Genomic DNA, 25,364 nt, shown 5'->3' on the forward strand with positions numbered 1-25,364 from the left:
ACAGTTAAAATATTTTTTTATTAATTAATGTTCTCTTACGTAAATAAAAAAGACACATCAAACATACGTTTATAAAACTATAATACTAGATTTAAATAAATGTTAACAAATATATGCCTAATTAAACGAAGTCTACAATCAAATCAATGGTCATTTTTATTAGCACACATTTCACCGAGACCTGTATGTAAAATAAAAAAACAATTTAAATATAAAAATATTCATACGGCAAAAGCATACCACTAGTTTTACGCCGATCAAATCATTACAAGTAATTATTCAAATTGGGTACGAGTAGGCCAAATAATGGGTACGAGTAAGCCAAAAATGGGTACGGGTAAGCCAAAAAATGGGTACGAGTAAGCCAAATACTTGGGTACGAGTAAGCCAAATATTTAGGTACGAGTTGACATGGGTACGGGTTGGTTTGGGTACGGGTTAGCCAAAGTGGGTACGAGTTGACCAATTATTTGGGTACGGGTTAGCCAAGTTGGGTACGAGTTGGCATGGGTACGGGTTGGTTTGGGTACGGGTTGACCAGCACCCATTCGGCTCCTCTCGAAGATCGAGAGAAGACGAATTGTTTATTCGGCCTACCTGATTATAATGTTATTATTAATAGGCTTATTGATGGAAATTCTTCTGTTAATTTAAACGACCTAGGCCCAAGTGAATATTTTATTGCCAAGGAATCATTAATTAGTAATTATCTGTATATTATTCTTCGCAAGGTAAGGTGTCTAGGCAGGCTTGTTTTAAATACAATACAAATACTATAGGAGGCCTAGCCTAGCTTCACCCAACCCAGCAGACTTGTTCTTGGCTATATAATATAACAGATATTGCCTTTTATATCGGTTAAATATAAGATTTGACATCCCCTCGGGAATGATATTAAGTTCTCGGGGAATATATATTTCCCTCAGCTGGCGCTTCGGGAAATATATATTCCCTCGAACTTAATATCATTCCCTCGGGGATGTCAAATCTTATATTTAACCTCTAAGCAGTCAATATCTGTATAATAGTATAGGGCCTAGAGGTAGGATTGAATAAAAATAATAGTTCATTTCCATCCATTTATTGGTCTTATCTTTGCAGATTTATGGAATCAACAGTACATGAGATGGCTTTGAAGAACTGTAATAGTACTACTGTAGTAATAAAATTGTAAACATCAAATTATATGGCAGAAATAGTGTGTGGAATGAATTTTATTGAATATATGTATCATAATGAGTTTGGAACAAGCAGGATTTTTCAAACGGGACATAAATTACTTTTGAGACCTGAGTGATACATTTTAATTCTATCAACACCAGCCAGCTCCATCATATTCAAGAGATGGATTCTTTCATAAATGTCCATTGTACATAGTATTTGGCTAAATAAATAAAAAAAGAAGTACAGTAGTGGTTTATTTGTTTACATACCCAGACCCATTTAGATGGTTAAAAACAAACACTATATGTACTGTCTGGTAGTACATTACCATAGTTACAGTATGACTGTAACCCTAGCACTCGCGTCTAAAGAATTCTATTATGCATATTTTACTATTCTTCATAAATATTTAGTTCTGTAATTTTAATTGTCTGCGCTCATTCTATACTTGGTGTCTTAGTATACTGCATAAATGTATCGTGCAAGCATGATCCAAGTAGCATCTATTATAAAGTACGCTGGGCATCTTTCTATTCACCTGAAAAAAGGAAAATGAATAAGCACATGTTTATCTGCCCTCAAAACAAAATAATAATTTAGTATAATGTATTATGTAGGTTTGATCAACAGTTTAAAATAGCAATGCTCAGTATCTGTTACCTTAATATTATAATTTCCATTCCAATCACTAAATACATTTGCTTATCCCGTCCATCAATTATCATAGTTGCACTCCAATTATAGACCTGTAGGTAGGTAAAAATACAAATGAATTGTTTATTTACTGTATACTGTACTGTATATGATACAAGCTGAAATACCCCTAACTAGGCCTGGCCTGTTATAACCTTTATTACTACATTAGAGAAAATCCACCTCTATTCATTTTATTGGGAATCATAATATTTAGTATTCAGTGTTGCCTAGCCTAGCTAGGTAGGCCCTAGGGCGGCCTGTAATAACAAAAAAATATTTTAATAATGCGTTAGTCAGGACACTACAGCACACAACAATATTAATAAACGTACTTATAAATAATGTGTATATACATAATACAGTAACACAATTGTGCCTACCATTAACACCCTCAACGATACATCAAGGAGCATACGCTCTCAGCTCACCTCTGGCCGGGCGACTAAACACCGTATCCAGCAGTCATCACTACTAAAAAGGCCTAGCCCCTAGGCCTAGCTAGCTCCAGGCCATGGCATTGTCAAACACCATTTACTCGTCCAACCGTTTCTTCAAAACGATGTTAACACCCGTGTTAACAAGACGATGTGGACGAATTTCCATCAATTTCAGTTAATTACAACGAAATAATAATAAAATGAATGTTTCAATAATACGTGTATAGCGAAATAAACATCGCTCGCGAGAGGAGGGTGAGGGTCGAGAGTGAGGCCAAGGTGGTCGACTCTGTGATTCTCACGCATGCGCAAAATAACTCCGTGTACCCAGCAAGATAGGCATTTGGCTATGAATTTCGTAAAAGATGGCCTTGAAAAACGAAATTAAAATCCGTTTAAAAAAAAACATGGTTGATAATATGAATTAATTTTATTCGATTAGGCTAACATACTTATCCAAGAATAAAAATATCAAAGCGATAAGTAATTACTACCATGCTTTTGCATCAATCAATGATTTACTGCTAAATTCCTATCTCTGTAATACAAAAATAACTTTTAGTGACGTCACAAAAAGTTTTTCACAGGTTTCTCAGGGGCGTTTTGAGGGCGTTGTCATCCTCCAAAACATTAAGTATGACTATGGCAAGCTTAAAACTGATTGATCTACACGTTGAGCCAATAAAATGATATTGCTAGGAACCCTTTCATATCCATTTTAACCCCTTGTGATTTTTCTTAAGGAAATATGCATAATGATACCGTACTATTTCTTGGATTAAAAAGGGCTAGTAACTATTGTTTACATACATACATATCTATATCTAGTTTACCCGCGTCTAACACTGAATAACCATGTGCTTAAAATATATTATCATTACTAGGCCTGTTACGTTACCTGTAAAACAAAAAATGCTTCAACAGACTTGACACGACTTGTTGTTTTTGATTGAAATCCGAGTTATACAACGTCATGACTCCTTGATCTGCCACCCAATCCGATAATTCATGTGAAATAGTACGGTACTCATCCGTCGTTTGGCAATTTGCAATCTGGATAAAAAGATACTGTAATCAAATTCTTTACAAATATACAAAAATTAAATACAAATTCATCGTAAGCCTATTAGGCCTACACGTGTGATAAAAGACAATGTAGGTCTACACGTTTTGCCGCGTGTATTATAGGCCTATTAGGTTTGGGTTAAATAAGTTTATTGTGGTTTCTGTAGGCCTACGTGTTTTAAAAAATAATCAGACCGTAAATAACAAAATTTATATTTAAAAAAATGTAAAAAAGAAATTGTATTAATTTAACTTTTGCTATTTTAATATTTATTTATTTATTTTTATTTTATGTCTTTAGGCAATGTGGCCAAGGATTACCAATAGTGAATTAATCACTGTCCTATCAGATAGGTGGTAATCCCCCTGATACAGGGGCTATTGTGTGAACCAGTTCACCGGGGTAACCCCCTACTCTTTTTCGAATAATGAACTGGGTTCTTTAAAGTACACACAGGTTATAACTGTGTACACTGGACCTACGGTTTATAGTCCTTATCCGAGAAGACTTGTTCCACCACCAGAACTAGGAGCGAGTCGGCCTCGAACCCTTGCCGATGTTAGTAAAAGTTAAATTAATAACATTTCTTAAAAATGTTATAAATAAAAAGTCCGTTAGGTAACGTATAGAATATTTTAACATAACAAATATTCCCATAAGTTATTTGATGCCTTGTTAGAATGGTAAACGAAAATCACTTGCCTTTGCTATCTTGCCTCGGACATCTATGTCACACACACTATTAACGTCCGAAAATCCATTTGACTTTAACCCACACATTAGCTTGAAAAGCTCTGGTTGCAAAGTTGGTAAGCCCGGACCTCCATGCAATAGACTCCATGCAACGAAACTACCAGCCATAGCATATTTGCGTTGCTCTAATAGCTCTATGTTATGGGTAAAATTTTGTTTCCCCACTTCTCCTTCCAGCACTCCCAACTGTTCGCAAACTGCTTTCATTAGTAGTCTATATAAATCAAAGTGCACAATAAGAATTATCAGAAAAGCGCAACCAGTATACATTGTTTAAAATAAATATTGCTCAAAATGTTACTGTAACAATAAAATACACACATACATACATACGTGCGTATACACTGGGCATACGAAACCAAAGATACAAAAAAATAAAAAAGTAACCAACAACGTCCAAACCAAAAAGTATGAGGGATACGCCTTTGTCATTAACTAGATTTTTTGTCTACAATTGCATTCCGGCCAGTACCCCAGCCAAGTGCGAAGGCTTGTTTCGCACGGTTCAACATCCGTCAGGGGGTATCTGGAACCCGCCGTATCTGGAACCCGCCCCGCCTGTTACGCCACTGTATATAGTGTTAATTATAGGGAGTTTTATAAAAAAAATTATACAAATAGCACTATAGTACATTGCAAGAATAATCACCAAGTACTAACAATATAAGACAATGTTTAGTTGAGCATGCACATAGATATCAGTAATGTGTCCAATAAAGGTCCAAACCCAACATTTCTCTTGTAGGTCTTTCTTTCTTTCTTTCTTTATTCTTTCTTTCTTTATTAAAAACAAACCAATTGGCAGCAAATCTGCTGAATTGCATGGTAAGGGACAATATACATTCAAAAGACAAGTAAAGTAATAGTCATTATTAAACAAAATTATCGCAATTACAAAATATATGTAAATGTAAACATAACGTTAAAAAAAAATAGTCTTATTGCAAGGATATAGTATATACATTATTACTTAATTACAGTATAAAAATATAATCTTAAATTTAAGTTGCAGTATTTACATTGGTTTCTTAATTAAAGTCGACTTCAGACAAATAGATAATTACAATTATACATTTACAAAAACATTAAATACAAAATTAAATGAGAATTAAGAATAAAATGAGTCAAATTCAAGAAATTTCTACTAGGCCTATATGTCAAATTAATTAATATCTGGTTACATTATACATTTATTTTCTTTTATTATTTAATCAATACTGTTGAGGCAGCGAGTGAGAAACGGGATTGCACTGTTTCCATATCTATTTGTCTTATTTTTGGGGACCTGGTATGTATTACTTTTCCGTAAGGCCATATTATGCGTACTCATATTTCTCGGAAACCACTCAGCATATCTATACGCATTAGCACATTTCTTTGCAAATTCAATGCAAAGTTGGTAACGTCTCTCAGTCATGGTATGGAGTCCCAACTGCTTCAGTGATTCCGTGTATGATACGTAATCCGCACCCACGATAATGCAATAGGGTTGGTGAAATCTGTCCATAATAGGTTACTTTTCTGTCCATAATAGGGGACTTTCTGTCCATAATAGGGACTAGAGGGCGCTGTTGTTTGTCCATAATGTTAGGCGGTTCCTTCATAAAACAAACCTGCATAGCCTTGCACTTACTGGGGTTGAGCTCGAGACGGTTGTCCGTTGCCCAAGCATCCAGATCCTGAACATCCACTCCAATCTGGCTGGGTTGATTTGCGGGACGAACTTCTACAAGGCTGAGGTCATCAACATACTTAAAGCTTTCAGCCAGAGACTCCTCAGAGGCATTATTGATAACTACCATGAAGATTATGGGGCCTAGCTTGGTGCCTTGTGGGACGCCACAGGAAAGCGTCTCCCACCGTGACAAGGCAGAGTGGTATTGCACTCGTTGGCGACGAGATGTAAGGAAGTTTGTTATCCATGGCAGTAACTCGCTTCTGACACCAAGCTCGAAGAGTCTCTGAATAGCTAAAGTATGATCGATACAGTCAAACGCCTTGGAAAAGTCCGTCACAATAAGGGTGCCAACATTCTTACCCTTGTCTGTACCTTTAAAAAACAAATCAAGTATTTCAATAAGATGGATGATCAGTGGATGATCCTTTTATGCCACCATATTGGTTACGATCAATTTCTTTACCTATATCTTCCATAACCCAGTTGGAAACAAATCCCTCGCATACCTTTGCAAGAATCGATGTCAAAGATATTGGTCTTAATTTAGAGATTGAGGCAGGGGTAGTCTTTGGGATAGGGGAAATTGTGGCATCCTTCCACATTTTAGGAACAATTCCCTCTTTTAGAGATGAGTTAAATAAGTCACAAACGGGAACGCTAAACTCGCACGCGAACTCTTTAAGAAGTCTCCCAGGGAGGCCGTCGGGTCCAGCCGCTTTCTTACTTTTCAAATTTTTCAAGTTATTGTACATTTCCCACACTTCAATCTTAGGTGGAGCATTTGCAGGTAGAAAGGTAGGTAATCGTTTTAAGTTGATTGGGGGTCTACCTTGGGTGACAGAAGCAAATTCATTACTTATAGCTTCTGCTATTGCTTTGTTATCATCTGGTTGGACTCCTGGGACAGTAATAATGGCTCGCAGTTGGCATTTGTTTGTTATTAGTTGAATACCTTTGTGCCAGCCAGACGGGTCACTTGACTTAAGATTTTGAATGCGATCTCTGTAATGGAATTTCTTTGCCTGATCTATGATTCGTATAACTTTGTTGCGCAAGAAACGCCAGAGAAACATCTTTTTCTCAGCAAAAGCAATCTGTCGTTTTCTAATTAAGTCTTTTATCTCAGTAGAGATCCATGGTTTGTCCTGAGAATGATGTTTAATTAATTTAGTAGGGAAGTGATTGTCAATTGCATCCTGAACGGTAGTGTAAAATGCATCAGCCTTATCAGATGTAGAGGATGCATCAAGAACTTCATACCAAGGATGATTGGTTATCCATCTTCCAAACTCATAAATACAATGTTTACGTAATGGCCTAACTAATCGTTTAATTTGTTTACCCGTTTTACTACATCCGATTGGTGGCAGGTAGATGGTATTATGATCGCTTCTTCCAATCGGAGAGCATACAATAGGCTTCTTATAATAGTTCTTTAAATTAGTAATTACCAAATCTAATATGGCATCACCCCGGGTAGGCTCGTCTATAATCTGCTTCAACGAGTGAGCTCTACATAGCGGATTTATATTTAGTCTGTTAAAGTCGCCTAAAACCAGAACGCCTGCTTCTGGGTGGGCAGCTTTTAAAGTATCCAAAGATGTTATAATATGTTCAATCAACACCTCTTTAAATTCTGAGTTTGGAGGAATAATATATACTGCACAAATGAAAATTGCTGACACGACGCGTGGTAGACGATGAGGACGTACTCGAAGCCATATGCATTCCAATTCATCTGGGACAATGATGTTATTTAATGTACTTACAGGTAGGTTGTCCTTGACATAAACGGCCACTCCACCCCCACGCTTTCCACTTCTCGTCGTAGTAAAAACATTAAACCCGCTTACTGCTATATAGTCATTATCAACCTTATCTGATTGGGGTGTGTAGAAAGCGACGACCTCGAATTGGACGACCCCAACGACCCGGGCGACCTCGAATTGGACGACCTCGAATTGAACGACCCATAACACGAAACCGACGACCCCTATAATAGCCTAGCCTAGGCCTAAGTATGGTATAACCATGGAGTATAACATCCCGAAGCCGAACATAACCAAAGATCTTTAAACCATACCTTATATAATACTCGCAAGCAAGCAATTGATTGAAAAAATACAGAAATATCGCCATTTGATACTGAATGTGTCGACACGAACAAACGAACAGATATGGAACGCCAAGAGTGCATCATTAAAACTGCATTCGACTCGATTAGCACACGAAATATCATAAACATGGCAAACCTTTTTTTTTTCAGCGGCAGGTAAGGTTTTACCATGGAGGTATCTATTTTACCTCTATGGTTTGACCAGCTCCATGGTTTGACCATGGAGGTATACAAATATTTTTATATACCTCCATGGTTTGACCGTATACAATGCATGTGCGAAATGTAAAGCTTTCTTATGGCCCTCCCCATGCAGGATTAGGCCAAGTTGAGCCGCCGACAAGTTGAGGCGCCGCCAGAAAAACGTTATTTTCTATGAAACGCCAAATGCTTACTTTCGCCGGTGCTCGTTACTATTTAATAGAAGTTCTATTTATATTAATTATTAGATATAACGATGTATATTCCAAAGTTTATATATCACGGTTTTTAGTATATATTATTAAATATTGTAATTAAAGAGAAATAATTATGAATATCTGACTTGTAGATTCCAAAATATAAGGCCTAAAACATGACCGAAAATGATCGTTTTTAGCCAAAAATGACGTAAACATGTTGCCCCCTCAGGCGGCAGTTGAAGTAAAATAATTGCATAAAATCACCGTTTTTTAGTAAAATATTTTGTGTATTAACATTGTAAAATTCAATAAAATATGATATTAAAAGATAGTAAATAAAAAATAATAATTATTTAACCTCATTCGAAGAATATCAATACTCTATTAGTCCTGAGAGACAACGTGATTTTACGTGGTAGGCATACACGCGAGAAAAATATTATGGAGTGCACTGCATTTTTACCTTGAAAGATTAAAAACAATTAAATTATTAAATATTACTACTTTCCTTTGCTGTTTCAAACCAACAAAATTGTAGTATGTAATCATTATTTATTTTCATGACACAATAAACCTAAAGAGCATGAACTTATGTAGGGCCTACTAGGACACCACTCTATCACTACGCGAAATGTCATAAAAGACGCACTGGCCGTTTTTCATAGAAATTACCGGCGGCTCAACTTGTCGGCGGCCCAACCGGTCATATCCCCCCGGGCCGCGATTTTTTTTTTCGTACATAAGTTGGGGACCCCTTCATGAAACGTCACAAAATAAACATGAATAATTCATCAGTTAAATTTTCTTGTTCCGTGTGCACCCAAGCGTATAGCAACAAGAAGTGATTACACAAGTGCGGTACGATTCTAGGCCATGGCAATCAGATAGGGTGTGTAGAAAGCGACAACCTCGAATTGGACGACCCCAACAACCCGGGCGCGATTTTTTTTTTCGTACATAAGTTGGGGACCCCTCATGAAACGTCACAAAAATAAACATGAATAATTCATCAGTTAAATTTGTTGTTCCGTGTGCACCCAAGCGTATAGCAACAAGAAGTGATTACACCAGGGAGTTGTCAACTCCCTGATTACACGAACAACTGCGATATGATTCTTTCTACAGTAGGCCTAGGATTCTAGGTCAATTCACGTGATTGCCTTCGCGCACTATTCTTCACACAAAATGTGTCGAGTCGAGGCTAATCGACAGCTAGGCAAGACATTAAACTAAGTAGTAATTCATTGGACATAGCCCAAAGAAAGCTTAGACCCACAAGAATAAAGAATGTGTATAATTTGTGTACTGTATTTTTTTAATTCTGCTATTTTATTATCAAGCAATATGCATGAACTCAAAGGAACTTTAAAATGCGCTTATATGAACACATGAGATGGGAAGATTAGACCCACGAGAATAAAAAATGTATTTTTGTGTAATGTTTAATGTTTAATTTTGCTGACTTATTACTCGGATTGTGTCATACCTAACACACACACGTCACACACACACACACACCGTACCCACACAGCTACTACTAGAATAGACATGGGTTTAGAGACTAATAATTAGGCCTATAGTATTAATAGAAACTATAATTTTAACACGTAATTCTTTAGTAATAAATTATATTAAAAACACCATAAACAAAGGCTGATTATTTCGACAATCCACACAAAACGCTGCTATTCTTCTATGAAATCGCACGCCGCAACAACAGCGAAGATAGGCCTAGAATCGTACCGCACTTGTGTAATCACTTCTTGTTGCTATACGCTTGGGTGCACACGGAACGTGGCAGGCTGAAGGCGCTTGACCTTTGACAAGATCGCCTAAATTTTTAGTTTTTAACTTTACAATACTTAGTGTTGTATATTCTGGTACAGCCGCTCCATGATCTCTTTGCTTTTCTTCCTTATATCTTTACTCTTTTTAAAAGTTTTACTAACGATTTTTATTAGGTTATATGCATTATCATGCATATAACCTCTTGATTCTGTCAAAATCTTTATTTATTTATTTATTTATTCTTTCCTTAGCACTATTTTGTCCGTGAATTATCTTGATATCAGTTTCATCTATTTAAGTCAATTTTTCAGAGTATATTCCTTATGGCCAGGAATCGATGTGGTTATATTTTCACGATGCGTAATCAAAAATTACGCGGTCTACGCGCGATTTTACGAAATCACGTTTGTAATCATATCTTCACAAGCATGAATCACAATTAAACAAAATTTGGTACTCATAAATTTCAGGTCATATTTCATCATATGGCAATACAATTACGTGCGTAGCGCATATAACGCTTGCGTACGCGCGCTTAAAATGTTCAAAATTGTCAAAATTTATTTTCGATGAAATTAGAGTACGTTTCAGGCAATTTTAAGCGTTTAAAAAATTGCCATGAGTGCGCAGATTTTTGCACGCGCACTGCGCGTTATACGTTAATGCGCACTCTTTTTGTCCGATTTCGGTTGTACAACCTTTCTTTAATAATATCATCATATTTTATTCACTTTTCAACGCGTAATTGCCTTATACGAGCACGTCAAAAGTGACAGGCTACGCACGTGTAAGTTAACAAAATGGTGAAAATATGCTAAATTTTAAAATTAATATAGATCGTCAGAATGCTCGGGAACACATATTTTTTATTTCATTTTCTTGAAGTGTATGTATCTTATGTATGATTTATTATTAAACTAAGAGAACAAAAGTTGATTAAGCCATAATTAATTGCATATTAAATTAAAAAAAATTCATTTCGACAATCAAACAAATTATGACATTTTCTTAGGCCAAAATAACAAACTTAACATTAACTTTCTTCCTCCAAAAGTTCATATATTAAAGTTAAAAGTATATAGTTTGACAGTGCATCATTTTTGTACATTTTTAGAGATGTCATCATAGTAAAAAATTATAATTCATTGCGGTATGTAATAATCTATCTGCACCAAAGTGGTTACTGCATAGTAAATACACGGAGGAATTTTTCTACAATTTTTAGACAGTTGTGTATGGCTCGGTGGTGTGTGCTCGTGTCTATGGCACTCAAGGTACCGAGATCGAGTCTCACCTTTGGAAACGAAATAAGATTTTTTTTTTATTATTCGTATTGTTTGTTCAAATTTATTTCTTAGTGTATATATTATACACATGATTTATAATGAAATCTAGATAAAAAATAACTTATGTCTTTATTATTATGTAACAGCAAATGTGGTTTATGACATTATACGCAGAGGGATCTTTGATCGGATTGTGATACCGGCTATTGTATTCGCGTTAGCAAGGTCCTATCATATATTATAAATAATTAAAGAATCTGAGAAAATCAATGAATCAAAATATCTTTTAAAAATCAATTATCTTTATTAAAATCAATGCATATAACCTATAATTCGTCATAGTGACGAATTAAATCTAGTTTTATTTTATTATAGGCTATTTATATTTTTGCTTTATGTACACGACAACTAACGATCAAATAACAGTTTTTCACATCGCAACTTATACAACGTAATTTTGAAAACTACAACCATTTTCCTATATACATACAACGTACATTTCTAGTTTAACAAAAACATTTTTCTAAACTAAACTTTCTATTATTTAAAAGTCGAAGATAGCCAGGTCTCGGGTCCATTCTATTGTCGCCACAGATTGATATCTTCATCAGTACTTCTATGAATGGATGATTAGGTGGGAACACGAACGCTAGTTGATCATACCCAGTACCGTTTTGATCGTACGATTAATCGGGAAACCACCTTACGAAATTATATAATAATAAAATAACATCAGTACGTATATTGTTCGTTTTACTATACTAAATCTTCAATTTTCAACTATTGTACAATTCTTGATTTAAACTGTTTTGTTTTTACTTAGATGGTCTGTGATTAGTTTTTTTTTGTTTAAACTATACCGTACTTTATCATCTAGGGGCGTATCCGGTGGGTTGGGTGGGGGGGGGGATGCTGTCGTTCCCCCTTCTTTTTTCAATAAAACAAATTGAAATTGAAATTGAAACGGTCGGCGAATCAAAATTTCACAAACTCACATTAAGGTTGACACCCCCACCTCTCTTTATATTCATTGTTGGCTAATCTATCATCCCTTGTCATTAATTTATAATGTTTACACTCTTATGTTTGACAATAAAGTTGAACGTTAAGAAAGTATTGTCATATTGATTCGAATATCAATACAGTATCAAGGGCGGGTCTACTACCTTGTCATATGCCATTTGGCAAGTCCATGAGGGGGCGGGTCAAAGAATTTAAAATAGAAGGGGAGAGGGAGTAGAGGTAATGTTTATCAATATGACATGTTCATTTCAACTGAGAAGCAAACAAAAAAGAGGAAGGTAAAATTTCCCGGCTATAAGATTTCAATTTCCAACAACATTTGTCATTTCGCGTCTCGGACGTAAATTGAATCCGCCCCTGAGTATTGTACGTTTTGTATACCATTTGTTTGAAAAAAGAATCCGTGTACTATAGTAGGCCTACAGGAATTTTTTTGAAAATGGCCAAAATATCACCTTTTTTAAAATACAATTATTATGCGATAATATTGCCATATGCGTATATTGTGTTATCAACATGTTATAGAGCTATAGTTGCATTCCTCTATAATATTTTTAAATAACTGGTGCAAGACATAATCTGTCAGTCCATGGCAGTATTTTAAATATTAAATGTATCATATTATTTTCATTGACAGAATATCGTAATCCCATAAACTCGTTATGATCGATGAAATCAACGGCTAAGCTGCAACGACTTGTTGCTATTGTAATGTATCAGAGTTATATACAATTCCAATATTTAACGTTACCACACGTCACACCAACTGAGTTCAAAAAATTGCCCCACAAAAGTCCAGTAAGAAACTGACCAGATGTTTTTCATGAATACTACTTGTAACCAATATATCTCTAAAATAACAGTTTATCTAACCTTAGAGAACTTTCCCATCGTAAAACAATTCAAGAATGACAGTTTTTAAGTAGAGAATTGACAACGATATCTATCATTGAGATATACAATTTTCTCAAACTACTTTGTCTTGCCTATACCTAGATCGTGGATCAACTAGGACCAATTTTATATCTAAGCTCAAAGACGATTAATGATGACATATGCAATGAACAGAAGCCGATATACCCCCAGTCTCAACAGAGCCCAGAGACACCTCACTGAGTCACTTCATCATAGGCACACCTACAGAGACACACCTCATTCACAACATCATCATCTATCATCACCGATCGACTGATACCCTGTAGTAGTATTTATCGTATCGTATCGTATATACGAACTCAATTGCAACCAAGCGAGTAAAGTCTCAATACCGGGCTCATCAGTCTAAAACGTCTCCAATTATATTACACTATATTTAAAATTGATCCATATACATTTAAAAACAAATGTATGTAAAGAGGCCCTTAATCTTACTCTGGCGGACACTTTAGTTAAATGCGATATTAATAATAATTTTCTGAGAATGCCCCAACAACTCTCAATTCGTTGATTATGCTGACTTGTTCCTTGTATAAAACTGCTGTTCTCATTACAAAGAAATTGTTGCATTGGACCAACAATAGAATTTTCAGCTCCGAAATCTGTTCTAATAGACTTTGGAAAACCCCCGGGACAACCCATATTTTTTAGCGAACAGAATTTACGTAATAGCCGGCTATAACTTTGGGACTAGCCATATTATGTGTCTAGAGAATCCGTCATTTATACAAATGCCGTATGGCTTAAGTTTGTCGTACGAGTCGATATGCCAGATATAGTTTGGGCCAGGTACATGATAAATTCTTCTGTGTAGTCGTCGTCTCCTTCTTGCTTCGACACCCTCTGGGTCAAGAAGGTTTAAAATTATTCTGACCGTCTCTTTATCTATGTTTAACCCATTTTGTGTGCAACGAATGTGCATCCACCTGTACCCATGTAGCATCCCTGACGTCTGTAATTGGCTTTCAATGAACGCAGCGACTTCCAGTTCGTCAGAATGCCGTTTTCTTCGACTAAGGCACATTTTTTTCAGCCTTCGCTTTAATGTCCGTTTACTTATAAAATTATCATGATCTTCTGCTAACATTTCAATAATCTCTTGATAATTTAAGCTACGATTGAAATATAATCTAATCCAATGGTTTTCAGGACGCATGATGACCAGATTGCATTAGCTAAAGTCATCCGGGATGGTTGGGATGTCATTAGAAAGGGCAGAGGTCGAATTATTAATTCGAAATAACGAATTAAAAATTTGAATTAACGAATTACTAATTTGAAATTTCGAATTACTAATTTGAAATTTCAAATTATTAATTCGAAATAACGAATTACTAATTCGAAATTTCGAATTATTAATTCGAAATTTCGAATTATTAATTCGAAATAACGAATTACTAATTCGAAATTTCGTTCGAAATTTCGAATTAATAATTTGAAATAACGAAATAAATAATTCGAAATTTCGAATTAATAATTCGAAATTTCGAATTATTAATTCGAAATTTCGAATTAGTAATTCGTTATTTCGAATTAATAATTCGAAATTTCGAATTATTAATTCGAAATTTCAAATTACTTAAATAAATTCGAAATAACGAATTAATAATTCGAAAAAACGAATTAATAATTCGTTATTTCGAATTTGTGAAAGCAATATTATTTTTTTGTTGGCCTTAATAGGCTTTCGTAGACCGCTGATACGTATTGATCCTATAATCTCATGCTGTGGTTTATATTAGACTAATGTTTCCATTAAAATACATAGTTGTTTAGTTTAAATAAACACCTTTGAAAACTTGATAAAAACCGAAAAAAAAACCTGTATAACATTATAATTAACAATCATTGGTTTTGTCTAAATGTGGGACGATTCGGCCCACAAAGTGGGACGTTTCGGCCCACGGGCCGAAACGTCCATGGCCGAATCGTCTCATGGCCGAATCGTCCTGGAACCGTCAGCAAGTCCAACAACAACCATTTGCTGACAATGTATTACAATGGAATAACACTTAAATGTATAACACACCCTATTACTAATAATAAAAACCAAGATTCGATAGTACAGTATGTAAATGAGATATAAATATTCGGCAATACCGTACGTAAATTATTATTGCAATACTGTATAAAGATTCGATAGTATGTAAACAAGATATAAATATTCGGCAATACCGTACGTAAATTATTAATGCAATACTGTATAAAGATTCGATTAAGTCTGTAAATGAGATATCAAGATTCGGCAATACCGTACGTAAATTATTAATGCAATACTGTATAAAGATTCGATAGTATGTAAAAATGAGATATAAAAGATTCGGCAATACTGTACGTAAATTATTAATGCAATACTGTTTAAAGATTCAATGTAAACGAGATATAAAGATTCGGCAATACCGTACGTAAATTATTAATGCAATACTGTATAAAGATTCGATAGTATGTCAAATGAGATATCAAGATTCGGCATGCAATACCGTACGTAAATTATTAATGCAATACTGTATAAAGATTCAATAGTACATATGTCAAATGAGATATCAAGATTCGGCAATACCGTACGTAAATTATTAATGCAATACTGTATAAAGATTCGATATTATGTAAAAATTAGATATAAACAATACCGTACGTAAATTATTATTGCAATACTGTATAAAGATTCAATAGTATGTAAACGAGATATGATTTGGCAATACCGTATACGTAAATTATTAATGCAATACTGTATAAAGATTCGATAGTATATAAACGAGATATAAATATTCGACAATACCGTACGTAAATTATTATTGCAATACTGTATAAAGATTCGATAGTATGTAAACAAGATATAAATATTCGGCAATACCGTACGTAAATTATTAATGCAATACTGTATAAAGATTCGATAGTATGTAAACAAGATATAAACATTCGGCAATACCGTACGTAAATTATTAATGCAATATACTGTATAAAGATTCGATAGTATGTAAACGAGATATAAAGATTCGGCAATACCGTACGTAAATTATTAATGCAATAGGCTACTGTATAAACTTCGATAGTATGTAAATGAGATATAAATATTCGGCAATACCGTACGTAAATTATTATTGCAATACTGTATAAAATTCGATAGTTAAATGTAAATGAGATATAAATATTCGGCAATACCGTACGTAAATTATTATTGCAATACTGTATAAAATTCGATAGTATGTAAATGAGATATAAAGATTCGACAATACCGTACGTAAATTATTATTATTATTGCAATACTGTATAAGGATTCAATTGCATATAAACGAGATATAAAGATTCGGCAATACCGTATACGTAAATTATTATTGCAATACTGTATAAGGATTCAATAGTATGTAAACGAGATATAAAGGTTCGGCAAAATATATTTCGATATATGTATTAGTTAATAGTAAATACAAATAAAATATACATTGATTTATCGGCAGGCAAACTTAATTATTATAGAAATATAAAGATTTGATAGTACATGAGTTGGCTTATATTTATTTAGCTGTAACTCAACTCGCCATAGGCCATGGCGTTGACAACGACAATCAAAGATTAAAGCGCACATGGCGTTCCATACTCGACCGCTTCGACCATACTCCTTGCTGACTACACACTATCTTTTTGGCTGAGCTGAGAAACACGAACGACGCACACAGTTTTTACAAGGATGACTTCTTTACATGGAAAAGTTGCGTTAGTTACCGGTAATATTTTAATTTAAGTTGATTCAGTAGCTACAGATGCTTATTGGAGGCCTTACCTGGCGTACTACTAAGTTTCAGCCCAAGAGTGGGCCGAATCGTCCCGGATTCGCTTGTCGTGTTTAGGAGTCCGCATCCTAGACTAGGGCCCGGTCCTACTACTAGCCTAAACACCAAACGGAAACAAACGAGAATCGGAATGTTGCAAATACCTATAAAACGAGAGTTTTTGTTCATTAATTATAAAAATCCAACTTTTATAGAAAAAATCCTCCGAATTTATGTTAAAAACGATGAATTTAGCAACACAAACTTAACCAAACGAGAGTATCTATTATGACACGCCCATCGTGCCTTTAATTATAGAAGATTAAGAACAATGAGTATCGTTTATCATTTGTGTTTTTCTTAATAATCTTTTTAACAAAAAATTGTTGCCCAAAAACAAAGGTTATCACAAATAAATATAAATAATATATGTGTGAACGAATACAGTATCCAACAAACATGATCCCCAAATTGCATTAGTTGGTGTTGTAACTTGTAGGGCCAATATGGCCATAATTAACTTAGTAGTAGTAGTACAGTCCGAGCAAACTTAATAATATTTTAAAAACATATAGTACCTTGATTAAATAATACCCCTTTTACACTATCACCGAAAATCCAACCACCCCGGTGTGCTCTCCCCGGGGTGAAACGAAGCTGAACGGTTTTCCGGTGTACCTTCTCTGGTGTAGTCGAATGTACACCGGAGACACGAAGTGTAAACGGTTTTTGTGGTTCAACACCGAGCTGTTAAAGGTCATTGACGTGAGAATGTAACATGTTGTTACAGAAATACAATATATTATGCAAACAAAATAGGTTTTTTTGCTTAAAATACACCTTTTTTGCTTAAAACAATAATTGTACGATATGTTGTGCTGTTCGTTATTTTCTTTTAAAGGCACAAACAAATTTCTGCTGAAAATATTGAAATGTTTGTGTGCATTCTACCTTACCAGAAAGCCTAAAATAATGTAATATTGGTGTAACTCTACCCTGGCCGATTCTAGTAGGCCTAATTATTGAAAAAGGGAAAAATATATATAATACTGACGTCTCAATGGATGAAAATGATATCTTTTTTAGGAACTGAAAAAGTACCATATATTAATTTTCCTTCATTGATTGTTATGCTAATTAACAAATACATTTTTTATTTTAAATACTTACCGTACCTACCCTATTTTTACGGCAACCTAACAATTTAGGGCCTATTTAATGTACGTACAGTCTACAAGGCGGAAATGCAGTCATTTTAAAAAGAAAAATAATTGTTAGGCCCTAATTTTTAAAATAATAAATGATAATCTTAATAGCCACAAAGAAAATATAACCCTGAACTATATTCAAAATTAAATAAATTGTGTGTAAATTCGGATTATTATGTTTTTATATGAGATTTGTCGATATGTTCCAGTGTTTAAATGTTTAAACCATAGTCAGTTAAGTTCCACGTGTGCGCTTGCAATAGTAATTTGATTGACAGCACCGGGGTGATCGATGTAGTGTAAATGGGCGCAACTCGAGTTCATCTCGCAGTTTTTTTGGCTAGTGTAAATGGAAATTGCCTCCGAGTTCAACTCGTGTTCCTCTCTCAGTCGATAGTGTAAAAAGGGTATAAAAAACAACCTTTTATTTACCAGGTTTTATGTACAGGTAGCTGTAGACGTTACCGGTCCATCATCTCTTGTACAGGTTTCGTGACAGCTGCCATTGGAGCACTGAATGCTTGTCAGTCAGTATACTGTACAAGAGTGATGTGACACTTTGTAATTGTTTTTTATTTCTGTTTTTGTATATCTCCGAGAAAACATAATTTCTATGATATTTTATATGCAAATGACAATAAATAAAAGTAATTTTCCACTGATGAATGAATGAATAAAACTACCACTTTATTTTGCAGGGGCAAGTTCTGGAATAGGAGCAGAAGTTGCAAAGCATTTTGCATCTTATGGTTGTTACCTAGCCATAACAGGGAGAAACAGTAGTGCATTACAAAAGACTGCTCAAGTGTGCCAGGCAAATGGACTTCCTCAAGACAAGGTTAGCTTTAACCATAGATACTACTCGTTATAATACTAGACAGCTAAGTGATGTGAACAGGGGAGGAACTCTTCAAAACATAAATAATAAATAGTAATAATAATAATTTAATAATTTTACAATATTGTTAATGGCGATAAATTGAATTTATTTTTTGGTAACATTTTCACATAAATAATTTACCAAGAAATTAATTCATTCTATCGCCATTAAAAATTATTGTAAAAACTGTACTGCATTAATTAAACTGTTCTGATGCGGTTTTTAGTAATTATTAAATTATTATTACTTTTATATTTATTCGATGGTTATCCGATCGTATCAGAATATTCTCATAATGACATAGTGGTGCATAACTGAGAGTATTGGGCCAATGCGATGCATCCATATTCAATGGTACTTCTCGATGCTGGAGTGCTTGTGTTCTTGACTTTAAAATTTTATCTCAATGGTTTTAAAAAAAGAAAACCCACTCACTTATGTCATTTGATAACATACACTCTATGATGAAACATGTTTTGATTCAGTTGCTGATAAAATGCAATAAGAAAATAAAAACATTTTATTTCAGGTGCTGTGTATAACGGCAGATTTAACAATTGAAGCTGAAATGAAAACAGTATTAGAAAAAACTCTCAAACATTTTAACTCCCTTGATGTTTTGATAAACAATGCTGGAATTGTTACTCCTGATTCAATAGAGACGATAACACTACAAAATTTTGATGCTGTATTTAGTATTAATGTACGGGCACCTTTTCAACTACTACAACTGGCAAGCCCACATCTCATTAAAGCTAAAGGTATATATAAATGTTCTGCACCTCATTAAAGCTAAACAAAATTTCAAGTAACTTTTAGGTTGAACAATGACAATATGCCCTTGTTCAGGGTATGAAATCCTTTTGACATTAAAAAGCTCAACATATTAACTATTCTGTCCAGACATTTGGTATGGCTAACATAACAACAATATCTTATACATAATTAGAATATCGGTCAGCTACAACTAACTAAACAAATTCAATATTCCAATGAGCTTGTGCTGATGTGTAGGGTTAGTTAGATCATGGAGGTATCTCCATGGTTAGATTAGAGCCCAAGTAAGCAGCAGGTACTGAGAACCAACAAGTAACTTTGTATCAGGGAGCTACAAATGTTTCCCTTATTCCAACCAATAGTTTTTGACAATATGTACTTAGTCCGTGTTTCCGCAAAAAACAGGGTTTAACCGGTTCTACTCAAGAAAAATTAACCAATATTATTATTGAATAAATGTTTAACCTTTGACCTGAAGGACAAATTTTTATGTTCTGATTTGTGCACTTAGTTGTTTGGTAGGTAATGACTGACCGTGCACTTTATTTTTAATTAATTACCAGATAATTTTTTTATGACTGGGGAAACACGGCCTTAGTATCAATATTAAATTCAAAGGTAATTGTAATCTTTTCTTTTATTTAGGAAGTGTTGTAAATATTTCAAGTGTAACTGGTAAAAGGGCTGTAAGTACATTCAGGACATCTAATATTTTTTTATCTAATTTTAATTATTCATTTCATCATTATTTTTCACTAAAAGTTGAGATGATAAATGTGTATTGTTATCTTCTATTTCAGTTTCCTGGTCTTCTTTCTTATTGTATGTCCAAGAGTACTATAGATCACATGACTGTTTTTATCTTCTATTTCAGTTTCCTGGCCTTCTTTCTTATTGTATGTCCAAGAGTACTATAGATCACATGACTGCATGTGCTTCTCAAGGTAAGTTGCAACATTAGTGTAACTATTGAATGACAACTGCTGATCAAGTTAACCAAAGTTAGTTGGAAAAAACGAAGCCCCACCTCCTTTGTCTGTAAAATTAATCTTGAAATCAAGTTGTCTATGCTTTTTGTGAAGATAAACTATTTGAATATCAAAGGAACAAGGTGATTTAATGGCAAATAATTTGGGATGCATATATAATGTATATAATCAAGTGTATATCATACCTGTACATTCATTTTACAGTATAAAATAATGGTGTTTTGATAACAAATATGTAAAATTGGCAGGTAATGTCTAAACAATCATTTTGAAAAGAAGCCACCTTCATTAGGTTGCAAAAGTAATCTAGAAAAGAAGCCCATTTTAAAAAGAAGCCCACTTAAGAGTGTGGCTTTTTTAGGTTACGGTATGTCATTGTTACTTCCTTTTTCATTAGTCAAGCAGAGCTTGAAAACCTATTTTGTGGGCCAAATGTACTAATAGATCATAAACAGATCTTTAGTCACATGCCCTTAAACTAGTTCAACAACATACCATATCAATAATTACTCTTTTTTTTAAGAACTTGCAATTAAAGGAGTCCGAGTAAATGCTGTAAAGTAAGTATTTACAACCATATTACAAATTAAAGGGCACTTGGAGAGTGTATCCCTCCACCTACAGTAATTTATAATTTTCCTATATCAAATTTATCCCAAAACATTTTTTGCCTTAGTAAGGTAATTAGACCTGATTGCACTAAATAGCAAGTTTATTTTAGTTTATGTTGTTTGTAAGAATAAACTCTGACCCTGAGACATGATATGAACTCAGGACCAATAGATTGGATAGCAAGCATCAAACATTTACATTCTATTGCTGACAAAGCACAAGCATTCACCAAGTGGAATACCACTCTGCCAAGTGAAAAACTTTCTAAAAAATGACAGTTTAAATCCTCTATTTTATTATATAGATATTTGCAGTATACCTTTTCTTAAAAAATATTGTATATTATGCAGTATACAAAAACTAGTTTTAGATTGCTTAAAAGTCACTTTGAAACTTTTTTCAGCCCTGGTGTTATTATAACAGAAGTACACAAAAGAGGTGGAATGTCTGATGAGATGTATGCTAAGGTAAATATTCACACGCTTCAATTAATCACATATAATATTTTGGCCTCTCCAAGATTTAAATAATGACTAATGTTCAATGTGTAATGTAATGCACGCCTAAGATATTACACCTCATGTACGACTAGACTAAGAGTAAAATATAAAAGTTAATTATATCTCAACCGTAATAGTAATAGTTACTAGCGATTATTCATTTACCTGACGTTTTGCCAACTATCAGTTGGCTTTCTCAAAGTGTAGTGACACGTATGTCACGTTGACCTCTAGATGACGCTGAGTTAAGGAATCCATCTGGATCAGGAAGATCCCCAATTTTAATAGAGATGAGGCCGGTTACAAACTCAGTCAAGTGTGGACCAATGTGTTGACCCCGTCATCTAGAGGTAAACGGTGACATACGTGTCACTACACTTTGAGAAAGCCAACTGATAGTTGGCGAAACGTCAGGTAAATAAAATAATCGTTATTTACTATTACTATTACGGTTGAGATATAATTAACTTTTATATTTTATTAGTAATACCAACCAAATGAATCTTTTTAATGATAGACTAAGAGTGAATATTAAATGTAAAGTTGTTTCCTGGGAGAGTGGTTTTCAATTGTGAAATTCACAAAACCTAGAACACATGAGAATGTATCAGTCAGTTATGGAGTTAGAACCCTCAATCTAGAAAACATGAGAATGTATCGGTCAGTTATGGAGTTGAAACCCCAATTTAGAAAACATGAGAATGTATCAGTCAGTTATGGATTTGAAACCCTTAATCTAGAAAACATGAGAATGTATCAGTCAGTTATGGATTTGAAACCCTTAATCTAGAAAACATGAGAATGTATCAGTCAGTTATGGATTTGAAACCCTTAATCTAGAAAACATGAGAATGTATCAGTCAGTTATGGATTTGAAACCCTTAATCTAGAAAACATGAGAATGTATCAGTCAGTTATGGATTTGAAACTCTTAATCTAGAAAACATGAGAATGTATCAGTCAGTTATGGATTTGAAACCCTTAATCTAGAAAACATGAGAATGTATCAGTCAGTTATGACGTTCAAACCCCCAATCTAGAAAACATGAGAATGAACTAGTCTGTATTACGTTCAAACCCCCGACATAGTGTTACCAGACACCAATTAAACAACAAAAACCATGTTTGAGGAAGCTCTGCATCATCTACATTAATAGTTTGATGTGAATTCTATTTTTAGTTCCTTGAACATTGTAAAGAGACTCATGCAATGGGACGCCCAGGAACAGTGGATGAAGTAGCCAAGTTAGTTACATTCCTTGCATCAGATGAATCCTCATACATCACAGGAGAATCTATTGCCATTGATGGAGGACGTCATGTTCTTATGTCTTCACAACAGAAAGTTTGATTAATAGTGTAGTTTGCTACTGAATTTTGGAAGGCAAATCTACAGTGTATTCATTCATATACCCTACAGTACACATTAAAATAATGTGCAAGTGTATATAAAATAGAGATTTATATAACGACAAAAATTCGAAATCGTAAGACAGTATTCAAATACTTGAAGTAGATTTTCAAATATTTTACCAGAAATGTCAGTAATAAATAGTCAAAGCGTTTAATATGTATGAATAATAATTTAAACTTATTATGTATCCATGTCCTTCAGAATCAGATGCTCATGCTATGTCAGTGTATATCACTTTATGTACAGTACCCATGCCCATCAGAATCAGATGCTCATGCTATGGCAGTGTATATCACTTTATGTACAGTATCCATGTCCATCAGAATCAGATGCTCATGCTATGGCAGTGTATATCACTTTATGTACAGTATCCATGTCCATCAGAATCAGATGCTCATGCTATAGCAGTGTATATCACTTTATGTACAGTACCCATGCCCATCAGAAGCAGATGCTCATGCTATGGCAGTGTATATCACTTTTAACTTTGATACAAAGGTTCTATGTTATCTATAGACCTCTACTAAATTCTGACAGTTTGTGCTGTATAATCATTAATTTAAAAATTCTTATGTGACCATACAAATTACAAAGAGTTAATCCACATTATTTGCATCAGGCAATTTTTTTGGGTGTGATTAATTTTCAAATACAGTATTGATATTGGTATATTGTAAGTGAATTAATGTTAATGACGTACAGTGAACAAAATAAACTCTGGCCAACAACTCTGTGTTTAAATGAACAATACATCAGTCATTTATAATAAATGGGATAAACTCAATAGATACAATATTGACCCCGAAATGATGAAGTCTGTACTCGTATCATATGTAGTGTATTCTTATAATCTTATTTTGTAGGCAAAAAGATAGCAAAAGATGAGACGTTAAAATGTATATATGTTTTGTTCCTTTAAAATCGTTAGTCAAAATGTGATGTCTTTCCTCAAAACTTGTTGTTCACTCGGAATAGTCTCGGAATAGTAACGTCCCCTTCAAATATTTTGTTTCTTCAAGATATTGTTTCGTAGGGTTTGTAGATATTGGCTCAACAATTTAAAAATATTTATTACGTAAAGAAAGATATAATTATCCTCTACCTGTATATGCTCTAGGTCTAAAAAGTCCAGGCAATCTGTGGATTGACCCAAAACAAATTGCAATAGTTTCAAAACTTGGTTTTTTCTGATTCTGTGATTATCGATATTTCTCGAAAATAGAGTTCGCCACTAAACTTTTCAATATTGTGTTCTATAGAAAGGTCTATAAATAAATTTCAAAAACAGGGACCATAAAATATCATGAAACACAGACCCCACTGAAACTTCTCAATATTGTGTTCTATAGGGTGGTCTCTGTTCTTGAGATTTCATGAAAACCTCACTAAGACTTCTCAATCTTATGTTCTAGGGTCTGTCCCAGAGATTTCGATATTATGTTCTTTAGCAAAGGTTTCTGATTTTAATAAATCTTGAAAACCGAGACCACCTTATAGAATAAAACATTGAAATATTTAGTATGGGTATATTAATAATTAATGACATAGTGATTAGTTTTCAAGAAATCTCGAAAACACAGATCCCCATTAAAACTTCTCAATATTGTGGTCTCTGTTTTCGAGAAATCTATAAAAATACAGAGGCAATACTAGAAATTCTCAATATTGGGATAAGCTCTGTTTATACTATCGAACTTTATGTGACAAAAAGTATGTGATGTGCCCAAATAATGGTAGTGATATGCTAAATTAGGGTAGTGGTATGACATCATCATGTCCATATATGGGGACATCACATTTTTTTTCTCACATAAAGTGTGATAGTGTAGACACGGCTTCAGATTCGATTTATTAAGTCATTTATACCTCC

At 34.1% G+C, this 25,364-nt stretch overlaps 2 protein-coding genes across 2 annotated transcripts; one reads left to right on the plus strand and one right to left on the minus strand.

Moving 5' to 3' along the window:
• Positions 1 to 4,255: 4,255 nt before the first annotated feature.
• LOC140044115 (uncharacterized) lies at positions 4,256 to 13,986 on the minus strand. The gene is made up of 4 exons (XM_072088594.1): positions 13,866 to 13,986; positions 6,258 to 7,430; positions 5,730 to 6,166; positions 4,256 to 4,330 (listed from the first exon to the last, which is right to left on the minus strand). The coding sequence occupies exons 1-4, from the start codon at positions 13,984 to 13,986 to the stop codon at positions 4,256 to 4,258; spliced, it is 1,806 nt and encodes a 601-aa protein (XP_071944695.1).
• Positions 13,987 to 15,227: 1,241 nt separating this feature from the next.
• Positions 15,228 to 24,441, plus strand: LOC140043684 (3-oxoacyl-[acyl-carrier-protein] reductase FabG-like). The gene is made up of 9 exons (XM_072088187.1): positions 15,228 to 15,325; positions 16,965 to 17,069; positions 19,021 to 19,160; positions 19,732 to 19,963; positions 20,625 to 20,665; positions 20,854 to 20,923; positions 21,492 to 21,528; positions 21,984 to 22,047; positions 23,261 to 24,441. The coding sequence occupies exons 2-9, from the start codon at positions 17,033 to 17,035 to the stop codon at positions 23,429 to 23,431; spliced, it is 792 nt and encodes a 263-aa protein (XP_071944288.1). The 5' UTR covers positions 15,228 to 15,325; positions 16,965 to 17,032; the 3' UTR covers positions 23,432 to 24,441.
• The last annotated feature ends 923 nt before the right edge of the window (positions 24,442 to 25,364 follow it).

The sequence above is a fragment of the Antedon mediterranea genome, chromosome 3 (genome assembly GCF_964355755.1).
Source record: "Antedon mediterranea chromosome 3, ecAntMedi1.1, whole genome shotgun sequence".
Lineage (NCBI taxonomy): Eukaryota > Metazoa > Echinodermata > Crinoidea > Comatulida > Antedonidae > Antedon > Antedon mediterranea.